This window comes from Bombyx mandarina, chromosome 24 (genome assembly GCF_030267445.1).
Source record: "Bombyx mandarina strain Sakado chromosome 24, ASM3026744v2".
Taxonomy (NCBI): domain Eukaryota; kingdom Metazoa; phylum Arthropoda; class Insecta; order Lepidoptera; family Bombycidae; genus Bombyx; species Bombyx mandarina.
In genome coordinates, this window is record NC_143230.1 from 11,965,148 (window position 1) to 11,989,207 (window position 24,060).

Here is a 24,060-nt window from a genome sequence, read left to right on the forward strand (position 1 = left end):
GTATACCTACATTATCTCTTGAAAGATAAATAATGAACATATTTACTTATTTGTTTATATTACCTATGTGAACTCCCTATCTTTTTTATACCTTCATAACGATAAGGATGGAAAAAATGTATTTGGTCTAACTTAACGCCAATGCACATTATTTCATTTATTTATTTTTTAATTTTTTTAATTAAACTGTATACCAATTAATTGCTCCTTCAGGATTTATATTTGTTTTTTTTCACGATTAAAACCGCGTAGAAAGTTTAGGCATTATAGTTGACGCATGCGCAGTACACATATTTTGCATACATTTATTCAACTAATAAAAATAGTAAATTAAACAAAAAACGAGTAATTTCGAAAGAGAACAAAAGTGTTTTATATAAGAACAATCGAAAATGAATATTTACGAGTCATTAAGGATGAAAAAATATTAAAAATTGCATTAGAGGGGCTAACTTGTAGGTATATTTTTAAATATTTTTTTTAAATAAATAAATGCAGAACAAACAATTATTAACAGTGAACAATCATGAACAAATGATGAACAAACCAATTAATAGAAAATAAGTATAAAATAGGAAAAAAAAAAATTGTTGAGAGGCTAACTTCATTCACCTTGACCACACGGAATAGCAATTAAGTTTGACCATCTTGCCACTAGGAGCTGTGGTACTGCGAGCGAAGTTGCATGCGACATCTATTGGGGATTTTAAAAAACAAGTTTAAGAGACTATTGAGATTTAGCCACTACGAAAACGACGACAGATGGCGCTTAATTACAATATTTTACTAAATATTAATTTCAATCAAGGCAATTTTTTTTATTGCTTAGCTGTGTGGACGAGCTCACAGCCCACCTGGTGTTAAGTGGTTACTGGAGCCCATAGACATCTACAACGTATTAGATTCAAACAGGACTACTGTAATTTTTACTAGAGAATTATGGTCAGTAAATTATTTAATATATCTCATTTAATGCCAGCGAAGGCTGACAGTGCCGGTATACAGTAAGTTGTCGCCACCAACCATGGCTACATGAGCTGGGTTGTGGATACAACTAGATGGTTGTCTATGTGATCTTTAAAATGCCAATTTGTTATCTTTGTTTTTTTTTCGCTTGGCATGTCACATGGCTTGCGACTTATTGGCAAACTCACTCTCATTTAAAAAAATCAATTAAATAACATATCATTTTCCGCGGTCGTATTTAGGAAAGAAATAATTAAATATTTGCATGTATTGTGGTAGTCTTTATTGTTTTCTAAGTCACCAATAGATGGTATCAAAACAATTGTTGTAATGTTTGTATGGAATGTTGTTATACTGTAATTGGATCAGGTGTTTCTTCAGCGGCTTGGCGTTACCGATAGATGGCGCTTTAATAATATATTTATGAAGTTCCAAACGTTGCATCACTCAAAGAGGACGGGCGAATGTTTTCCGAACGAATTTATAAATTTTTATATATATACGCATAATAAGGCGTCTTCGAAAAAAAAAATCCGCGTTAAATATATAGATTGGGCTTACAGGAAGACGAGCATAACGTAAGAAATTAAAGTCTAAATTGAATAAAAAACAGGCTATGGAGCCCAGCGCCTTGTGGCGCCTCCTGCGGCTCTGTGACGTTAATTTATTATCCAATACATTCTTATTTATAATATTATATACAATCAATTATATACTTTATACATAGTTCAGAGCCTCCGTCCCCCCGGGGCCGCCGAGGGGGGTTGGGGGGTCAGGCGCGCACGGTGATGGCCAGCCCGTGCTCGGGCCAGCGCACGGTGCGGGCGGGCGCGGGGGCGGGGGCGGGCGCGGGGGCGGGGGCGGGCGCGTCCTCCTCGCTGTCGGAGTGCGCGGCGCCGTCGTCACAGAGGGTGCTCCGCTGGGCGAGTATATCCGAGGCGAGGCTCTTGTTCACTAATATCTGTAGATCAAGTGTATAGTTGTGAGACAGTCGTAATGTTCTGCGGACAATGCACGCAGTGAACGGATGACGTCATATAGTGAGGGGGGTGAGGGGAAATGCGCCCCCAGCGTCGCAGTCTCAGATCAACACTTGCTCAGTTTGAGAAGATCGCGTATAATTAAAACTGTTTGACACATATACACTGACGGGTGGGTACCAACACCCTGCTTATTTCCGCCGTAAAGCCGTAATGCGTTTCGGTTTGAAGGGTGGGGCAGCCGTTGTAACTATACTGAGACTTTGGAACTCATGTCTCCAGGCTTGGCATTTAAGTTGTAGATCTCTATGGGCTCCGGTAACATTTCTAAAACTCTTTAACGCCAATCATAGTGCTGTGACGTCACATGTGGCTATCGTGCATCACCTGCAGCCAGGAGCCCCGGGCGGCGCGCGGCGCGTCGGTGCTCACGAAGCAGCCGTGCACGCCGGGCGCCACCAGCGTGACGGCCGCCGACTCGCCGCGCCACGTGAAGTGGGCTCCGTGTAGAATGCGGCCCCTGGACCACACGACAAATGGTTATTTCAAATTTTATGCGCAAAAAATTTACTAAAGACTTCTAAGATGTTTGCTAAGTTCGCGCTTTGTTGCGTCACTTCGCGTGTGTCCTAGAGCAGTGATTCTCAACCTTTTTTTATTGCGGCACATATTTAACGACGTCAAAATTTGGCGGCACACAAAAAAAAAAAATATTTACTTACTCCAACACACTGCATAAATAGTTTATCATTTTTTGATAAACTAAAATATACTATAATTTTTTTTGTGGATTTCATATATATTCATGTTTAAAATATTTTTTTTTTAAAAATGATATAATTTAATAATATTAACATTATTATATATTCGCAAAAAAAGTGCCGCGGAGCAGTAGTTGAGAATTACTGTCCTAGAGGATAGCGAAAACCACCGCCGAATGGCAATAAATAATTAACAAGAATCTTTAAAACGGTTCCAATATATATATGACCAAAATGAGTACGTAGGTTTGGCCCCTGGGGATTCCCCGAGGCGGCGACGACTCCGACAGACTTACTCGACGGCCAGGGGCAGCAGGGCGGCGCCTTCCGGGCTCAGGACGACGTGGACCCCGCCCAGGTACTGCACCGCCTCTCCCGGGGGGTCCTGCGGGGCACGAGACTGTTCACTGCTCCTTAACTTCATTCTGATTAATTACTTAAATAAAAGGCCGGTGTGCGCCACCAGACCTCCTATTTATATGCTACTCAAGATGTATTATACATTAATTTTTCTAAACACGGACCTCAAGTCTCAAAGGTGCCTCAATTTAAGTGGTGATGTCTATGGGGTTTATTACAGGGGGGGGGGGGGGGGGGGGGAGTCACACACGGTAGAAGTGCAACTTATAAAACAAATAATAATCGCAAGGGTCAACCACCAACTATTCCGCAGTGCAATGGAGCAGCCTCACCCTAAGGGAAGGTAAGTGTGATTTAGCAAGAGAAATACGAGAACGTCTATCAACTGTGTAACATTCATTCGATTCAGGACTTGTTGAATTTACGTGCAGCGACATCTGTTGATAACAAACTAAATAGAAATAATTGTAAATTATCTTTTATAGTATAAGGTAGCGCCCTCTGTGAATTGATATTTTAACTACACGTATAATGTGTTCTATCTCATTTTCGTTTCATTTTTTTCGTTTCATTGAGTTTAAAATCACAACGATTCTAAAGAAGTTTCACTTCAAAAATCTCGTATATCCTTGAGCGTTGTGACACGTCCTTCTAGGAACAAGGCTTGATGAGATCCGGTGGGGATCAGGTTGGGGAGGAGCGGTGAGCAACTGAGTGAATGGACAGACCTCGGCAGAGAGCTTCGCCAGCGCCTCTCCCATGCTCGACATCCCGAAGCTGTCCGTGGACATGTGTCCTGCAACAGGTTCAGTCATCAGTGGGCGGTCCCCGGGCGCTACGTGTGTGCTACAACAAACATTATGCACACACACACACAATTTGTTAATAACTTTATCCGAACTAACATCCATCACCAGCCCATCTGTCAGTACACAGAGACTAGGTTTATTGAAGTGAGTGTCAGGTCTCATCTACGTCGTGCTCAAGGTGCTTACCGGTGACCGTGGTCTCCAGGTGGGCGAGCCCCTGTGCATCCTCCCGGGCCACCGACTCACCAGTCGAATCCTGGGGAGTATAATATATAGTATATAATGCACATAAGTACCAGGTGGTCGGGGTGTGGGCCGCCATCTACAGATCAGCATTTCATTGAGTGCAGCATACACGGGACTCATCAATAGTATTTAGGCAGCGGTTTGGCTCTGCCCCTGGCATTGCTGAAGTCCATGGGCGACGGTAACCACTCACCATCAGGTGGGCCGTATGCTCGTCTGCCTATAAGGGCAATAAAAAAATATATATCAACGTGTCACCCGCCCGCCCCCTGCGGTCCATGGGCTCGGCTCGTGCGTCCGCTACAGTACAACACACAGACGTACCTCCCACGCGGCCCAGCGCACGTCGCAGGAGACGCCGGCCAGCTGCGCCAGCGCGCCCCCCGCGCCGCCCCCCGCCCGCACCGACACCCGTCGCTCCCTGCGGTCCATGGGCTCGTGCGTCCGCTACAGTACAACACACAGACGTACCTCCCACGCGGCCCAGCGCACGTCGCAGGAGACGCCGGCCAGCTGCGCCAGCGCGCCCCCCGCGCCGCCCCCCGCCCGCACCGACACCCGTCGCTCCCTGCGGTCCATGGGCTCGTGCGTCCGCTACAGTACAACACACAGACGTACCTCCCACGCGGCCCAGCGCACGTCGCAGGAGACGCCGGCCAGCTGCGCCAGCGCGCCCCCCGCACGCACCGACACCCGCCGCTCCCTGCGGTCCATGGGCTCGTGCGTCCGCTACAGTACAACACACAGACGTACCTCCCACGCGGCCCAGCGCACGTCGCAGGAGACGCCGGCCAGCTGCGCCAGCGCGCCCCCCGCACGCACCGACACCCGCCGCTCCCTGCGGTCCATGGGCTCGTGCGTCCGCTACAGTACAACACACAGACGTACCTCCCACGCGGCCCAGCGCACGTCGCAGGAGACGCCGGCCAGCTGCGCCAGCGCGCCCCCCGCACGCACCGACACCCGCCGCTCCCTGCGGTCCATGGGCTCGTGCGTCCGCTACAGTACAACACACAGACGTACCTCCCACGCGGCCCAGCGCACGTCGCAGGAGACGCCGGCCAGCTGCGCCAGCGCGCCCCCCCCGCCCGCACCGACACCCGCCGCTCCATGCGGTCCATGGGCTCGTGCGTCCGCTACAGTACAACACACAGACGTACCTCCCACGCGGCCCAGCGCACGTCGCAGGAGACGCCGGCCAGCTGCGCCAGCGCGCCCCCCGCGCCGCCCCCCGCCCGCACCGACACCCGCCGCTCCATGCGCGTCACCAGCCAGCACCCGCCGCACCTGAACACAGCGCTACACTTTAGCCGGGTCGCGCCCCCCCAACCCCCCGCACGACCCCGCCAACAGACGACTACTCTTTTTTTTTTATTGCTTAGATAAGTGGACGAGCTCACAGCCCACCTGGTTCAGTGGTTACTGGAGCCCATAGACCATGCCATAGATAGCCAAACCCGTCGCTTGCGACGTAGGACTCGGCGAGTAAGCTAACCCACAGACACAGCCCACTGAGTTTCTCGCCGGATCTTCTCAGTGGGTCGCGTTTCCGATCCGGTGGTAGATTCTGTGCCAGTGTTAGCAACACATCCGGTTTGAGCCCCGACATCTCGCCTACGCGTTAGGTGATTAAGGCGAAGGAAAAAAAACAGCTGGTCTATGGCGCATTTTATTTATTTATTGCCTAAATGGATGGACGATCTCACAGCCCACTTGGTATAAAGTTATTACTGGAACCCATAGACATCTACAACGTAAATGCGCCATACATCTTGAGATATAAGTTCTAAGATCTCAGTATAGTTACAACGGCTGTCCCATCCTTCAAACCGAAACGCGTTACTGCTTCACGGCAGAAATAGGCAGGGCAGTGGTACCTACCCGCGCGAACTCACAAGAGGTCCTACCACCACTCACCTCGGGTCCTGCGCTATGAGTTTCAGTACCTCGCAGACGGAGCTCCTCTGGGCCGCCCTCAGCTCTCTGCTGGTGCAGCCCACCATCTGCAACACGCGGGAGGTCAAATCTAAGGGCGCTTGGTGCACGCAATGAAACAATCAAAGTTCGACAGATCAACGAACTATCATGACCGTCATATACTATACATTGCGCGTTCACGACATAGGAAATGATCAACAGCAGCCAGAGAGACGCGAGCTCCACGTGTCAACTGTACCAAAGGTAGAGCAGCTTGGTTCTGTTCCTGACACTGCTGACGTCCATGAGCGACGGTATCAGCTCACCATTAGGTGGGACGTATGCTAATCTGTCTACAAAGATGAAAAAAACTGATAGAAATTTTAACATAGATAAGGATAATGTTACGCCGGTAAGAGCAACGCCATCTATCGTCGGATAATACCAGAAACGAATATCGAAAATACTCGACTTGTGTGGAATGTTCTCGATAGTTCTAGGGATGTCGTACCGATTATAAAAGCGTTGCAGAGATGGCACGAAAGCAGTTAGTAATCGAATCTACTCGAAGCGAAACAGCGAACGGATCACCTAAAGCAGCGGTCGGGGAACTTTTTTAATTATTACCCTAAAATGTTTTTGTGTACGTTGATATTACCCCATGGCGAAGAACAAAAAAAAACCAAATCGCTTCTTTTTAGCATCTTTCATATTATAGCCCCCTGACAATTTGAAATCACAAGGACTCTAAAGAAGTTTCACTTCAATATATACTTTTTACTCACAAAAGTTTCATTTTTAACCCCCAAAATTTCATTTCACCCCATTTGGGGTTAATTTACCCCGGTTCCCCGACCGCTGACCTAAAGCGAAGAGCGGAAGAAGTGAATTGAGAATTTTATAGTGTTCGTTAAGTGTTCTAAGTCTTAATTTGTACTTGGGTATAATTTTATTTACCCCGAACCCCAGCGCGTAACAATAATGCATGCACAATATGATTATCGAATCACTTTTTTTAAGTTATAAAAAATTGATGAGAGTGAAATTTTACGATGCGCGCGCACCGTGACACAAAATTAACAGAATGAAGTTGCCCACTAAATCGCTTAGTACATACAATACGACCGACGTAACTTGGCGAGTCTGAATATAGCCGCAGGTGAACTTTCCGAACCGTACCGAGAATTACCGAATTTATACGATGTCAAGAAAAGGGATGTTCAATATGCGTGTTCAATATGAGGATGTTGTTTAATCGATTTTTTTTCAAATTGATTAAAATTAAAATAAAAAAAATAGAAATAAATTTAATAAAAATAAAGTATGTTTAACTTCTTACGCGCGTACATAAGTACACGCACCCTTTTTTTTGGATTTTATGTCCTGGTAACTAAAACCTTTAAGTCATGTCATATTTTAATTTATATTCATATTTTTATGAAAAATGATAAAACGGAATGAAATGAAGATGATTAATTTGAGACATTAATCAACTGGGATGAAAATAAATGAAATTAAATGAGATGATACGGGATGAAATATAATCTCAGTAAAACGGTGGTCATGTACTAAGATTTTTTCTGTGGATTTTTTGGAGGATCCCGAGAAGTTACGTCCAGCGGCTTTGTTTCATTTTCCCACATTTGTGCACATTCACAGATATTAAACAGTTAATAAACAACCACCGTTATTACACATTTAAACCTGAAGAAACACTAAATAGACAAAATAAAACAAATCACACAACTTCACTCCTCGCGTTCCCGCCAAAAAGTCCCCGTTCTCTGTCTGCAACAAGACACGCACAGGACGCAGGGGACGACAGGGGGACGAACTTCCTACGAGGTCCCCACGGTCAGGGGGCGCGCGGGGTAGGTGGGACTTGATGATCTGCAGATGTTGGGAGCAGACCATGGGCCCAAGGAGCACACAGGATACCTGTAGGAAGGTGACGATGCCGTGCGGCGTGCGAGCGTGTCGCAGCTGCGGCTCTGTCGCGACCAGCAGGTGTCGCATGCGGCCCCCGGACCTCTCGCCGTCCAGTGGGCGGTGCCACGATATGTGGTCCCCGGCGCACAGCTTGTTACCTAAACCAGAAGAACTGTAGTAATTATTGGTAGTAGATACCATCACCTCTCTGCCTATTTCTGCCGTGAAGCAGTAATGCGTTTCTGTTTGAAGGGTGGGGCAGCCGTTGTAACTATACTGAGACCTTAGAACTGATATCTCAAGGTGGGTGGCGCATTTACGCTGTAGATGTCCATGGGCTCCAGTAACCACTTAACACCAGGTGGGCTGTGAGCTCGTCCACCCATCTAAGCAATAAAAAAAAACTGATCTCAAGACACTTCTATGAACAAATAAATGGCACATTCAGACCTGTAGTGAACACGTATCTGGCCAAGGCCTGCAAGAGAGCCGCCGGCCACAGCGGGGGGTGCTCTGCCCCGTCAGCTGCGAGCCGGAACGTCAGCTCGATGCCGCAGCCAGACGGCAGGGGTGCGCCCGCGGACAGCGCCGCACGGTCCGGCGGAGGGTGGACCCTCCCATCCCCGTGAAGGTCTGACAGACCGAAACTGAAATTGAACAAATGTTATAATATTCCAGTCCCATGAGTTGTAGTTAACAATACTACAACACCTCAAGCCTCAAAATGAGCAATAGCTGATACTTTTTTTTTCATTGCTTGAATGGGAGGACGTGCTCACAGCCCACCTGATGTTAAGTGGTTACTGGAGCCTATAGACATCTACAACGTAAATGCGCCACCCACCTTGAGATATGAGTTCTAAGGTCTCAAGTATAGAGTTACAACGGCTGCCCCACGCTTCAGATCGAAACGCATTACTGCTTCACGGCAGAAACAGGCAGGGTGGTGGTACCTACCCGCGCGGACTCACAAGAGGTCCTACCACCAGTAAAATGCGGTATGGACTCCAACAAGGACAGCACCTGGTGCTTTGAGAGCTTGTCTACTTAATAGGAAGAAAAGTTAGATGAGTTAAATGGAATCAAGCTCTCAATCTCATATCTTGAGGTTCACTCTAGTATTACTGCTACCCTTCTTTACCACTTAACATCAAATGAGCCCTAATCAGTTGTTCAAACCTGATAAAGCAATTCGGAAACACAATAACTTTACCAAAATTTCATTCAGACATAGCTATTAGAATTGCAGGTGAAAACCTAGACACCCTGGAAACTTGGCATAGTGTGATCAGCTCTTGAAGGAAGGTCGAGTTATTATATCAGTTTGAGTACTTATTGTATATTTATGTAATTCATTCTAGTTACCGCAGACTTACGACTGGTTAGACTTCATTTATTAACTTATCATTTGAAGTTCCTACCTTATGTAGTGCCAATGTGGCGGTATATTTTCCTCCGGTTTCCCTGGGTTCCGGTACATGCTGATGTAGTCTAAAGGATCTTGTCCTCCCAACCTGAGACAGATGTGACATTATTAAGCTATTGCATAGCTTTTATCGAAGGCTTTGAACGCGGCGACCGAATCAAGAAAATCCGTAACGAAAATAAAACCTAACACCCCCCACTCCGCCTACCATGTAGCTTCACGTTGCGCTGGTGTAGTGATTGTGAATAAGCGCGTGGCGTGACGTCTCTCTGCATGCGCATCATGAAAAGTCTGCCCATCTCTCTCTAGCGCGGTCTAGCTTATGAGTGTGAAGGGGACAGTTAATGTTTTGCTTTTGTTAATGTTTATAAATATAGCGTGGTCTTATTTTATTATTGTTTTAATATTAAATTATTATTGTCTAATTGTAATTGCATAAGTTGATAAGAAATGGTATGCAATAGCTTTACTGTGGCAGTCCCTGTGGGCTACACGGGTTTTTTATTTTATATAACTTGTACTGGTGGTTAGGTGTATTGTAAGTTCACAAGCAGGTATGGCTAACCACCCTTCAAACGGTAATGTGTTTCAGTTTAATGGCAGATATAAATAAGGTACCATTTTTTTTTGTGAGTCGCAGTTATTTCTTATACTACTTTTACTTTGAGTTAGGTATTGTGACGGTCAAAATCCGAAATGTCGAAAATAATAAAAGAAATACGATAACACGAAATTATAGTGTAAAAAAAAGAAATCTGTAAAAAATTGCCTATTGCCATAGCAAAGCACTTATGCTCAAATTCAATGAATGGGGCAGTTATTAAAATATTCAATGAAGTGTTCTACATTCATCATAAGCTAAGTAGGATTGGCGTTGTGATCTCTGTGGCCTTGGGCGATCAGTTCACACCAGGCAGCACCACCATTGTCGTGTTCTGCTCTAATCAAAAAGGGATCCATCCATTTATTTTCCCTATCAATTCGGTACATAGATAAACTCACAGGATCAACTTGAGAGAATTCGTTAATACCAGCCCTAGGGAGATTTCTTTGCAATACTTTGAATCTACCACCAAATCTGCATTGTGATCCACTAACAAACTTCAGTGAGAAACTTAGTGGAGAGCCAGCATCTATGCCTAACTACACTACTATTGCGGCTCCTTACCAATATTTGAGCCTGGTCGTGACCTGCAGAGGGTTAGGCTGGTCTGGGTACAGCTGGGAACAAGCATCACATAATGCTTTCAAGCCAGCCGGAGCTACTGGTACTAGTTGTTCTGAAACAATTTAATTGTTCACTGATTTTTGGTATATTTAATGAAGAGACACTTGAAATTACTACACTATGGTAGCCACCATCAGGCTGTATGCTCATGTGCCTACAAGGGCAATAAATAAAAATTTTAGAACAAAGTTTAAAAACTGATGAATAATCGACAGGAAACATAACAAGAATCAATACTAGATGAGCAGTAAGCTCATTCATCTAATACCTATAATAGATACTTTTAATCCACCCACTTTAATACTATGTTTTTAATACTTTTCTATTGGTGGTAGGACCTCTTGTGAGTCCGCGCGGGTAGGTACCGCCGCCTTGCCTATTTCTGCCGTGAAGCAGTAATGCGTTTCGGTTTGAAGGGTAGGGCAGCCGTTGTAACTAAACTTGAGACCTTAGAACTTCTCAAGGTGGGTGGCGCATTTACGTTGTGGATGTCTATGGGCTCCAGTAACCACTTAACCCCAGGTGGGCTGTGAGCTCGTCCACCCTAATAAGCAATAAAAAAAAAACTGATTAGTTTTCGGAATGCCGCAAAAATAGTTGTTTTGAATACACCTAATATGTTTATGCCTTGTGAATACTAAAAAAATACTATACAACAACTAGCTTCTGTCAGTTAAAAGAGTTTTGATAGTATGTTCTTATGTGGTATTTATAAGGAATTTTCGGGGGCAGATGTATGTGCGCTGCACATCCATGAGCACATCCCATAGCTATAGTTAAACCATATATTAATGTTCTGCTTTTGTTCTGTTTGCGTTTGATGTCTGAGAAGCGCATTTGTTCATTTTTATAGAGTTGTTACAATGATTCCACAGGGGAGAAACTAGACTCTTGAAATTGTTATTTGGGATCTTAAACTATGTAAATAAACAAATACCAGATTGTTTGGCATCTTGAGGTTTGCAAGCGTCATTTTCCGGTCCATGAACTCGCTGCGCAGACGCAACGAATGACAGGGCACTGTTGCAAGGCACCCCTGACGAATGAGGAGCCCTTGGGCCACTCGGACAGGACATAGCTATGTTATTCACAATTTACTTTGTTTCTGCATAATTCATTCAATCAATAATTAAATCAATTAAGAATCACTGTCTCAGCTGTTGATTCCTGAACTAACAGTATTCCTATGCAATATTCAGTCAGACTTTTTTTGATGTACGTAGCATGTACCAGATTCGAATTGAGAAAGAGAATAGAAATTAGGTTTGTAATAAATAGAAGAGTGACATGAAATGAGCAAGCGGATTTTTTATGTTTTATTATGTACAAATTTTGTAGACTATGGAACATGATGGCGGATTCCTGAACGGTTTTTTAAGCAAAAATTAGCATGGAAATTGAACAAATCACAAAAGAAAATACATTTTCGGTTACATAATGAATTGCTCAACACAAATGAGTTATTAAACCAGGTTATTAGTTTTAATGACGATCTACAGCTATGAAAAGACGCAGGAATTCGTCAGCTGTGAGTAGTGTTTGATCTATCGACCTATATTAGGCATATTTTTTCTAATGGTGAATTGACGATGCCGATTTCCGATTAAAACTACAATGATACATACAATGACTAATTATTAGGTACGTAAAAATTACCCCACCACCATTCCAAACTGATATTGACAAACCGCAAACAGAATTTCTGAACGATAATCTCTAACCATAAATTTCGGCTGTAAAAAATAAATCACGATTTTCACACTATTTATATTTATTTATGTCTCTAAACGACTCATCCGTGATCTATAAATAAACTATTAAACGCAAAACGCCATTCGATAAGAATTATTTGAGCTGAACAACCAAGTCAACTCATAAAATGCGTTACATATATTTGACTACTATTTTCAGTGTTGTTTTTGCCTTTGAAAAAGATATAACTTTTACTGTTCAAGCAGGAATGACCGACTGTTTCTACCAGAAAGCACAGCCGAACGAGTTAATAGACATAGAATATCAGGTACACTTAATCAATTCGGAAACAAAACTTAGAGTTCATACTACGAAAAAGAGTAATTTTTTTCTCAATTCTTTGCATTCAAATGCTTCAAATTCCATTTATGAACCTTATTGAAACGTCTTAATTTAAGTTAAAAGGTATATAACTTAATAACAGAACGTTAGGTTACAGTGGTCTAAACTAGCCTCTAAATATGTGAAATCCGGAGTAAACTTCTGATAGAGGTGTGTACTAGCAACTGGCTAATCGCTCGCATCATTTAATTGAGGAAGCCAATAAAAAATGTGAACTGTGTTAATGATTGGACCTGTTTTTTTCATTACCTTATGTTGATGAGCTTTTGCTCAATTTAAGTGGTTACAGCAGTCCCCTTGTGATTGATAACATTGAAATCTCAACAGCATTAGTACATCAATTACGTCCTAAAAATGAAACCTGTGATTGCTCTTTAGCAGGATAAGGAATAATATCAATAAGTACCTCTACATTCTTGTGCTTCTGTGCAACATATCCTACCATCCTAGAAAATTATTTTAACTTGTTTCCTAATCTTTATACGTATGCAAAATGTATGTTAAAGGTAATAGATGCGACACATGGTGAATTGGACATATCATTTCAACTCACGGATCCTGTTGGACGGGTAATAGTCTCCGACTACAAGAAGCCAGAGAACTCTCACAGGCATCAAGCCACCTTAAATGGAGACTACAGATTTTGTTTTGACAACACATTCAGTACGTTTAGTCAGAAAACTGTAAGTAATTTATTGAGATTGGACCTTGTTCTTTTGCCATTTAAAGTGAAAGATTGTCTCTAGTCTGGAAACACAAATGGCGGCTAAACATTGGAACTTAGGGAAGTGTTCCAAGCTTATAGAGGAGGCCCTATGAATATAACAAATACTACCAATATATCTACATAAAGCAATATACTTAAAATATTCAAATCATAAAAGCTTTAGTGTTAATCTTGAAAATAGAAACAAATACGGTTTATTACTTTTCAACACCATAACCACTGCTATTTAATGAGTTCTTACCACAAAAATTACGTTTCATGACAGTTTTATGTGATATTTTACAACGTTGATGTTTTAAACGTGTTGGATTATTGAAAAAAAACGCACTAAACTCATTCTATTACTTCTATTGTATACTAACAAAGAGCAGTGTTTGTGAACATTACCGTAATTTAAAATTACAATCATAAAATTAAATAACGTTTGTCGGCTCGCATGCTGGTCTATGGCTCTTTAACAATGGAGCGCTGCTTTGCTGCTCTGCGGTATTCGGACGAATACGACTAACACTCTTGTGTCAGATTTAGGCATATTTTTTCCAGAAATACACTGTTTTCTGCTAGAAAAATAATTACACAATATATTTTATTTATTTATTGCCTAGATGTGTGGACGAGCTCACAGCCCACCTGGTGTCAAGTGGTTACTGGAGCCCATAGACATTTACAACCTAAATGCGCCACCCACCTTGACACAATATGTCCATTTTTCAGGTATTTTTCGACATATTAATAGACAATGAGGAGACAGAGGAGAAAGATTATGATGACGACAAAGAAATGGAACTTGGTATGTACATGCCTTTTACTTAATACTTACTACCTTCAGTGTTATCATGTACTAGTGACAGATGTTCTATTACCTGGCAACACTGGCGAAATCTTAGAGCTGTCAAATTATAAAATGAAATTGTCAAATAAAACAATCCACAGATTCGGTAGAATCTGGCGCCAAGTTCCGTTCAAAAATCCCGTTACGGTACTAGTGGCCGCCTAAGTAGTCGAAATTTGACTAAAATTAATTGAAATTATAAGTTTGAACATTATTATGGTTCTATTGTCAAAGACTATTATAGTTCTATAATCACAGATTTCGCCATGACTACACTATAGACAAATAAAATTAAAGTGTTAGTGTGTGTAATGTTTTTTATTGATATATTGCATTTTTTATGCATAATTTAAAAAAAAGTATTAACATTCTGCACTCCTTCTCTATAACTGTGGGAAATTTCATACTCCTCCGTCCGCGCAATTTTCTTTAAAGGGGGGTGCAAAGTTTTTGCTTCACATATTAATATAAGCCGCGCCAATAAAGAAACGAATCGAAAATGGCGTCTATGTACCTGCACTGACAGACGGTAGGGTCAGCAAATAAAAAGAAAGGTAGAAAGAAAAAGTTGTTTATTGTAGAAAAATATAAAAAAAAAAATCAGAATGTATTTTACTTTACTTTATGCCCCGGCAGAGTGGAAGGTGTCTCATCTGGGATGCAACTTGCGTAGACGCTTTTGCTGCCACTCACCTAAGTCGCACAACTCGAAAATGAAAAAATATTTTTTGATGTGAAACATGTATAGCCGCACGTAAAACCGATTTCTGGCGTGGCGACGCATGCCGTGGCGATGCGTCGCCATGCGCAATCGACTGTGCGATTCTCTCCCACTCGATCCGGCGCTAAGCCATCTCTCTCGCTACACTGAGCTCGGATACCTATAATCTATACTCCGTAGTGTATACAGTGTTGCTTACTACACTACACATAACCTGTGTTTTGACATATTTAGTTCCTATCACAATCTGTTCTTTTCTGCATATTACTTTTACAAAATAATGTCGATGTTTCACATCTGCCAGGCATTCCGTGACGGCTAACATTTTTTTTCCATGCAGTACCTACGCGCCGTGCGCGACTAAAGACAGCAATAGTTAAGAGTGAGAGCGTATGATCGCCGCCGCCCTTTTAGATTCATTTCTTTATTGGCGCGGCTTATATATAGATTTTTCATGTTTGTCGTTAGGTACTGCAGCCGAGAGCTACATAATGAGGGTGAGGGATATAGCGGAGTCAGTGAACCGGGTGAGGGACAACGTGTCCGCTGCCAAGAGACTCCAAGAGTTGCAGTCCGCGCACGAGGCCAGGGATAGGAACATCGCTGAGGAGATGTGCGACAGGTGAGCTGTTTGATGATCATCAGGTTCCCTACCACTTGTCCATTTTCTTGAATTTTTTTTTTTTTTTTCAGACACAATTCCATATGTGTACATAGTATCATTGAAACATACTTAAAATTAACAAAAGCAATCAAATCATTTTAATAAATTTTTAATAAAGCAATCATTTATTAAAAACTAGCTGACCCGGCAGATTTCATAGTGCCTCAATCGATAAATAAAATACCTAAACTTTTGTATAAAATAAACTTAAAAAAACAAAAGGAATCCGTCCGACGGGGGACACATCAAAGGAAAAACAAAATTGTTTGTTTTATATAATTCCGAGAATTTTCATTTTCTTTCACCTTTTAAACCTTCTCTGGACTTCCACGCAATTCTTTTTTATATATATAGATAATTATGAGTTGAATACAATTCAACTGATACTTACTTCGAACCAACTATTATTATTATTATTATTTAGTCCGCAAGTGAACCACGGTACAATAGTTCAAGTACCGACACTCATAACGGTCTGTTAATGCCCTAAATTATGGTGCACAGTTTTATAGTTTGATCTTGAACATTCTATAAAACTGTATCTCATGATGATACAAAAAAATCCCGTGGTGTTTCTTACGAGACTTTATTTTATATTTGTACAATAGCTTGCTTAGATATGTTTGGTTTTGTATTTTGATAAAATAATGAATTAAAGAAGCAACTGCGTTGATTAAATTATATTATGTAAAGGGATTTTCCCCCGTAAATTTTTTGAGACAGATTATGTTAAAATTACAGAGTAGTTAGCTTAAATTTAATTACAGGTTGATTAGCTTAATATAGATTATACACGACTTAACAAAAAGTATTGATGTTTTAAATCCTTTCCCAAAGTGAGCGATAACGCCCCCTTGTGGGCGCTGTGTGAGACCCGGAAAAAAATGGGGGCTTGGTGTAGAGGCTTAGGAGGCGATTTGTAATTTTCGTCTAGGAAAACTCTTAGACACTGATTGAGCTCTCACTATAATGGTTTACTAGTAGGTAAAAAATGGGGGCGCTAAAAATACTTTATTCTCAAAGTGAGCAGTAGACAAAATAAGTTTGGGAGCCCCTGTTTTAATAGAAAGAGACTTGGAATGAACTTCCACCATGTACATCTTCAAACTAAGCTAAAACAGAGTTCTTAGTGATAGGCAGAATCTTAAACCCTCAATATTATTGATTTCCATGAGCAGCAGTGACAATTAATCATCAGACAGGACGTATATCTGTCAGCTTTACACAGACACCCTGAGCCGATGTTGTGAACTTGGGTTAGACGGATTGATTAATATGACACTCAACAAAAGAATGTGATGGTAGGACCTCTTGTCACGGGTAGATACAACCACCCTACCTATTTCTGCCGTGAAGCAGCAATGCGTTTCGGTTTGAAGGGCGGGGCAGCCGTGGTAACTATACTGAGACCTTAAAACTCATATCTCAAGGTTGGTGGCGCATTTACGTTGTGGATGTCTATGTGCTCCGGTAACCACTTGAGACCAGGTGGGCCGTGAGCTCTTCCACCCGTCTAAGCAATAAGAAAAAGTTGTTCCTATATTACAGGGTCATGAGATGGTCCATCATTCAGATGGTGCTGATGGTGATGGTGGGCACCACACAGGTACGTTAGTGCAGGGACATGCACATATAATCAATTCGACGTCAAATTTCAAGACAATTCGAAGTCAAGTCGGTGCATCTCGTATGTCGTATCACTTTTGTCAGAGCGGTCGTGGTCGTCATCCCGTATCATTGCTGTGGGCAGATGTTATGCGCCTCACTAGCAATCGCCACTCCTCCCGGTTTATGGTGAGCCTGATACACTCATGCAAACTTTACTGCGGGCAAATGACGTCACAATCGATCTAGTGCTAAGTGGCTAGCGGAGTCCACTGAGATCCCAGTGTGAGTGTCTGAGGTGAGTGACATGAGGAGTGACCTGAGTGACATGAGGTGAAATCCTAATTGTATAAGGGCCGTCACACTCTTCTAAACGAATAGCGTTACTGCTTCGCTGCAGAATTAGGCAGGACCGTGATGCCCATCCCTGTGAACCTACAAGGTTTTTATTTATTCATTGCGTAGATGGATGGACGAGCTCACAGTCCACCTAGTGTTATGTGGTTACTGGAGCCTATAGACATCCACGACGTAAATGCGCCACCCACCTTGAGATATAAGTTCTATGGTCTCAGTATAGTTACAACGGCTGCCCCACCCTTCAAGCCGAAACGCATTACTGCTTCACGGCAGAAATAGGCAGGATGGTGGTACCTACCCGCGCGGACTAACAAGTGGTCCTACCACCAGTATGCTGGTATAACAGTCGAAGAATTTGTATCCCTGGTGGGTAGCTTTGAGGTGCGTGACCCACGGGGCACCCCCACGGACACATATTCTATACAACAGTCTCAGCTTCGCAAACATTTGGCTCCGTAACTTGAAACGTCTCAGCACGAGGCGTGGGCCTTGCCGATGAGCTTAGCGCTTAGCTCGGATGGAATCCAAACCGGAACGTATCGCGATGAACCATCCAAGTATTAGATACCCTTGAACCAGACCAGGCTGGTCATCTCGAGGCGGACAGTCTGCGCCGCCGTCGCTCAGCAGACGCACAATATGCGGCGGTATTCCACTCCCAACGTTGTTTGCAGGTTTTATTTTTGAAGAGCTTATTTGAAGACAAAAGTGACTACAGAAAGTTAATACCGGGCTTGTCGAAGTGACGAATGAATTAGTCGAAGCCGTTCTTGCCATATACTAAAATAGGACATCAATAATAGTGTTGCCACTCTCACGTATGACGTATTCAAATGTCAATTTAAAATGATTTCGTTATTTTTATGTTTATGATGACGTCAATGCGTGCTGCTGTAATGGATCGCATCTCGTATCGCGACAAGTTTAATCTCACATTTTTTTACTGCCCCTGTAAGCAAACGAGCAAACGATCCACTTGATGGTAAGTGATCACCGTCGCCCGTGGACTTCAGCAATGCCAGGAGCAGAGCCAAGTTGCCTACCATAAAATGTCATAAATGTCACAAAATGTCAACTGTCCCTACTGTGATACAAGCCCGGCCGAGAGTCTGGACGTGTCAACTGTGACGCAATCATTAGAACAAACATGCGACAAGGATCTGGATGAATATCGCCAAAGTAGAGTACCTGGGATCAGCGGATGAATCGTTGAGGCAGCTGTGAAGATACCCCGACAGACCGAAGGCTTTACAGCATCCTTATCCCACCAGGTGTGGTCGGCACAGCGAATTTTTCTATTCCACTATCAGCCGACATGTCAACACTCACTCCTCTCTCTCTCATATCGTCATTAACACACTCCATCCATGTCTTCTTCGCTCGATCTCTTCCCCCTCTACCTTGCACTACCATTTCCATACATCTCCTAGTCACATGCGTCTCCTCTCCACGCATCACATGTCCACACCACGCTAACCGCCCGCTCTTTACTTTATCAATCACGTCAGTTGTACTACCAGTCGTTGTGGAGATATCTTTACATTATTATATACATATAGACTAGCCGTACTCGCCCGCTTCGCTGGGCATTTAGAATTTACATTATTACTTCTCACCCCCACAAAGATTCTCATCATTAACGCCCCCGCAGCTGGTATAGGGAGTCCAACACTCATGTAAATATTAGTCTATCCATTAAGTACATGTATTTTCTATATGGATACCAAGTTCAGTAGTTATAACGGAACATCCGTAAAAACCACTGTAGATTTATATATTAGTATAGATTAATATTTCTTCTGTGCGTATGTTTGTCACTGAACTCTTACTAAACGGTTGGACCGATTTGAATGATTTTTTTTGTATGCATTTGGGTGGCACCCTGGATGGTTTAGACTCACAAACCAGCTCGGCAGATGGCGCTGCATTCGGTATCTAGGTTATTTATCTACACTACAACTAAACGTCTGGATCGACTTGAATGATTTTTTTGCAGGACTACGTTTGTCGGGTCTATCTATAATACTCTAATAGCATCATAAAGATTATTTAGTGTAGTAATGTGACGAATACGAATTTATTCATGCGATTGTACCTTTTTATTTTCGAATTACAGACCGCAAATTTTAATTTTTAACAACGATATCTCAAAAAGTCTGTCCAGTGAACATAATTCATAAAAATTAGGTTTCTTGTCGCAACGTCTTGATTAAATAACACGTTAATATATTTATAAGTACCGTGTAATATATATTTGTGTTGGAAGTATGTTTATGAAGCGGGTGTTACGAGAGTTTTATTAACATTTGTAATTAACATTAACACTTATTTAAATCACAAAACGAAAGAGTGCACAGTTTGAGAAACACCATTTTAAATCATCGTGTAGGTAAAGCACGGTTTGAGGTTAGCCGCTTAGTCGAAAGTAAAATGGTAATTTAGAAAGAGGGAAACTTAAAAATACCACTCGACTGTTTACCGGTGTGGTTAGTGCGAGTTTTTTAACGTTCTCGTTAGCGTAAAAGTTAACTCTAATTTGTATGGAGTTGGAACGTTCATTTAAACTATAGTAGAATTATTTTGTCCGTGCAGTTTGGGTAATAAAAAGTCGGAGCGGTGAAGCGAGTATTTCCCTCTCTCTTCCACTCACGAGCCTTACGGACGGGCATAGTGATGCGCATTATTGTTGTCGATAAGCGTTATCGATAGTGTATTTAGTTTTTTTTTTATTTTGTGGTTTAGTGATAAAAATGAAAGAAAAAAATCACTAATCGAACACAGCACATATCGCCGCAGCAAGTTCACGAGAACGGCAGAAAATAACACTTTGTAACTTTTCGGGATCTATTCTTGTTTCAGTGAAAAATTTGAACACACGTGCAAATATTATTTTGAATAAACTCTGCCGTTTTGATACAAAACAAAGGAGTGGGCATTGTGTCACTAAAGAAATTCAGAGAACGAATGCATAAAAACACATTTCTCTGCGACATAATCTATACTAATAATAATATTATAAAGAGGAAAGATTTGTTTGTTTGTTTGTTTCGAATAGGCTCCGAAACTACTGGACCGATTTGAAAAATTCTTTTGCCATTAGAAGCCGACATTGTCCCTGATGAACATAGGCTACTTTTTTTTATTTATTTTTTATTTATTTTTTTTGGTTTCATGTGTGTTTTAATATTTCCGAAGCGAAGCGAGGGCGGGTCGCTAGTCAATAATAAAATTTAATGCTTCCGAAGCGAAGCGAGGGCGGGTCGCTAGTCAATAATAAAATTTAATGCTTCCGAAGCGAAGCGAGGGCGGGTCGCTAGTGTACTATAATTTACAGGTAAGTACAAATGACTCATAACAATGTCTCACCACCCTTCGTATACCACCCCGCCGCCGCGGCGCCGTGTACCTGCCTTCGATGACTCTTTTATTTGTATCGATAATGGAACATGCTCACCGCCCTAGCCGGGCTATGTTTTATGACCCAAACTGCACGGACAAAATAATTCTACTATAGTGTCTGTTAGTGGCATACAACAATCCGTGTTCAATCGAATTGAAAATAGAAATAAGGTAATTATTTATTTATAGTAGGTACATATTCTCAGACTGTATACTTTTGTATTAAGTAGGTGTGTAAGCTAAGATAAGTGTGTTTATGGCCAAAGCGTTTAGTATTTACTTAATTTTAATTGTTGTTCTGTACAAAATTGTTCACAAGAAGATGCACAAATTAATTGTAAAAAATAAAGTTTAAGTAGTAAATGTTTTTTTATTTTTTTTTTCTTAGTCGTCATGGCCGGTACATTCAATATTGAGATTGATATCACCAATTGAAATACGTACTCAACAAATGTTCACGATTGACTTCCACGGTGAAGGAATAACATCGTGTAATAAAAATGAAACCCGCAAATTATAATTTGCGTAATTACTGGTGGTAGGACCTCACGTGAATCCGCGCGGGTAGGTACCACCATCCTGCCTATTTCTGCCCTGAAGCAGTAATGCGTTTCGGTTTGAAGGGTGGGACAGCCGTTGTAACTATACTTGAGACCTTAGAACTTATATCTCAAGGTGGGTGGCGCATCTACGTTGTAGATGTCTATGGGATCCAGTAACCACTTAACACCAGGTGGGCTGTGAGCTCGTCCGCCCAACTAAGCAATAAAAAAAGTCTTCTCTTAGTCGTTTGCACTCTTGACACAGTGGTCCCGGTCATCATATCGAGTAGTGGTGCGCTTCTTCAGACGTCGCCATCACTCGCTTACTGCTGCCTTTTTGTGTGCTCTCGTCGACGGGACCGGCTAGAGCTGCCTTTATTTGGTCGGTCCGTCGTAAAGGTCATCTGCCATGCAGTCTTGTACCCTCTATCATGCTCTGCACCACAAGGCGCTCAACTGAGTCGTCTACCATCCCAATACATCTCTGAAGAAAGTGACAATGCGACCCTGAATGATGGAGGATAGACGCTGCGTGATGATGTAGCGGATTTAGCTTAGTACAATCTGTGTCGAGTCGTCGAACAATAAACAGGTTGCAAACTGTCGTGTTTTGTTAATAATTATCACCCTGCATAATATCACACACGCTCTATATGTATATCTGACTCAACAGTGGTAACCCCAACGTGATTTAATATTGGTATAATATTACCATTATAAAAATCTCCCGACAAACGCAATGTTTGCCCGTAGGTCATTTCGGCGGCACTGACGCCTGAGTCGGTCCGTGGTGCTGCACGAAGTCCTAGCAAAACAATAAGTAATTCTTCAACCCACGCTTTAGAATCTAGTCGGGCCATGAGCGCTGCCTTGAGTGAGCGGTGAGTGGTGAACCCAATCCTCGCTTGCTGGAGTTCGACAGTTTGCAACCTGTTTATTGGGCGACGATTCGGCACAGACTGTACTAAGCTACATCAATGCCGAGATTCTGTAAAATCACATAATTAATTTATTTATTATAAAAAAAAAAGAACACAATTTTCCTAACCTAAAAGTACATGTTATTATCCGCAGCATGCTTCGTCAGATTACAGAAATAAAGTTATCAGCAACATACTTCGTCAGAAAGATCCTGTAAAATTAACTGATATATTCTGAACTTTGTCCACGATATTTGCAGCATTCTTCTCCAGCACCACATTTCGAGCATGTACCCTCTTTTTTTCACTTTCTATTCATGTCCAGGTCTCAGCAACGTAAAGAAGAATGGGAAAGACGAACGCTCTTAATTTTAGTGGCTTTGGTGATATTTCGATTCCCTCATATTTTCTTCAGCCTGTCTATGGCTGACCTTTTGTCAGTGTATGTTGAATTTTCTTGTTTAGCGTGCTATTGTTGTACACAATTTAATGTTATTGATCGCTGTATGTTATAGCGAAACATCGCTTAACTACTTTTTAAACAGGTGCATCAACTTATCTCTACTGGCGGTAGGATTTCTTGTGAGTCCGCACGTGTAGGTACCACCGCCCTGCCTATTTCTGCCGTGAAGCAGTCATGCGGTTCGGTTTGAAGGATGGGGCAGCCGTTGTAACTATTCTTGAGACCTTAGAACTGATATTTAGGAGTAGGTGGTGGCATTTACGTTGTAAATGTCTACGGGCTCCGGTTACCGCTTAACACCGGGTGTGCCGTAAGCTCGTCTACCCACCTAAGCAATAAAAATAAAAACCATCGGGGAAATAGCTTGTAAATGACTTTTTATTTTATTGATAATTAACAGGAGCTTTCTTCATATCTGAAACAATTTCTGTAATGAATATTGAATAATTAATAATGAAGCAACGCAGGACCTATTGTTGTGGCGAGGCTTTGGAGAAAGGCCTATGTCCGGTAGTGGACGTCTATGGGCTCATAGAATAGAGTATCTACTGGATATGATTACTTTATATGATCCTAGCAAACCGCCTTCGCTTCGCTTCGGAAACATTAAATTTTATTATTGATAGCTGAGTCCCGCGATGTTACCCGCGGTTATTTTCGTAGCGCGGGTGACACCGCGGGGCGAAGCTAGTAAAAAAAAAGTAGCCTAAGTTACTCCTTATATCATCAGCTACCTATCAGTGAAATTCTCGTCAAAATCGGTCCAGCCGTTCCAGAGATTAGCCGGAACAAACAGACAGACAGACAAAAATTGTAAAAATGTTATTTTGGTGTATGTACCGTATATATATTCATATGCATGTAGTAAAAAGCGGTTATTTCAATATAACAAACAGACACTCCAATTTCATTTACATGTATAGATTACCGAATATGTTTAATACTGAATTAGCTTTTTTAAAATTCTTTCAGTAAAACTGTCTGGAAAAGCCTTTGCAATGAAGATATTTCGATCAGTAAACAAACAAAAATGTCAATAAATGTCAAATGACAAAAACAAAATGGCTTCTCAAGTATATTAAGTGTATAATCTATGTGTATAATCTATGCT

The 24,060-nt window shown here is 42.1% G+C and overlaps 2 protein-coding genes across 4 annotated transcripts; one reads left to right on the plus strand and one right to left on the minus strand.

Annotated features, from left to right (window-relative positions):
- Positions 1-1,564: 1,564 nt before the first annotated feature.
- On the minus strand, positions 1,565-11,915 carry Su(fu) (suppressor of fused). Of its 2 annotated transcripts, XM_089737944.1 has the most exons (13): positions 11,560-11,915; positions 10,563-10,674; positions 9,390-9,482; positions 8,419-8,615; positions 7,978-8,126; positions 6,040-6,125; positions 5,334-5,409; positions 5,146-5,205; positions 4,063-4,132; positions 3,796-3,863; positions 3,004-3,092; positions 2,334-2,466; positions 1,565-1,927 (listed from the first exon to the last, which is right to left on the minus strand). In XM_089737944.1, the coding sequence occupies exons 1-13, from the start codon at positions 11,696-11,698 to the stop codon at positions 1,739-1,741; spliced, it is 1,461 nt and encodes a 486-aa protein (XP_089594070.1). In that variant the 5' UTR covers positions 11,699-11,915; the 3' UTR covers positions 1,565-1,738. The 2 variants fall into 2 exon arrangements, with proteins under 2 accessions (XP_089594070.1, XP_028037544.2); XM_028181743.2 differs by lacking the exon at positions 5,146-5,205 and having other exon boundaries at positions 5,283-5,409.
- Positions 11,916-11,994: 79 nt separating this feature from the next.
- LOC114248458 (transmembrane emp24 domain-containing protein 5) lies at positions 11,995-21,387 on the plus strand. Of its 2 annotated transcripts, none has more exons than XM_028181700.2 (6): positions 11,995-12,150; positions 13,223-13,399; positions 14,158-14,233; positions 15,465-15,618; positions 17,209-17,266; positions 18,300-21,387. In XM_028181700.2, exons 1-6 carry the CDS (start codon positions 12,124-12,126, stop codon positions 18,369-18,371), a joined length of 564 nt encoding a protein of 187 aa, XP_028037501.2. In that variant the 5' UTR covers positions 11,995-12,123; the 3' UTR covers positions 18,372-21,387. The 2 variants fall into 2 exon arrangements, with proteins under 2 accessions (XP_028037501.2, XP_028037500.2); XM_028181699.2 differs by lacking the exon at positions 11,995-12,150 and adding an exon at positions 12,339-12,642.
- The last annotated feature ends 2,673 nt before the right edge of the window (positions 21,388-24,060 follow it).

Coding starts and splice junctions, on each gene's coding strand:
- LOC114248458 (XM_028181699.2), top strand. CDS start 12,502: ATGCGTTACATATATTTGACTACTATTTTCAGTGTTGTTTTTGCCTTT. Junction 13,400..14,157: donor GTACGTTTAGTCAGAAAACT/GTAAGTAATTTA, acceptor TCCATTTTTCAG/GTATTTTTCGACATATTAAT. Junction 14,234..15,464: donor CGACAAAGAAATGGAACTTG/GTATGTACATGC, acceptor GTTTGTCGTTAG/GTACTGCAGCCGAGAGCTAC.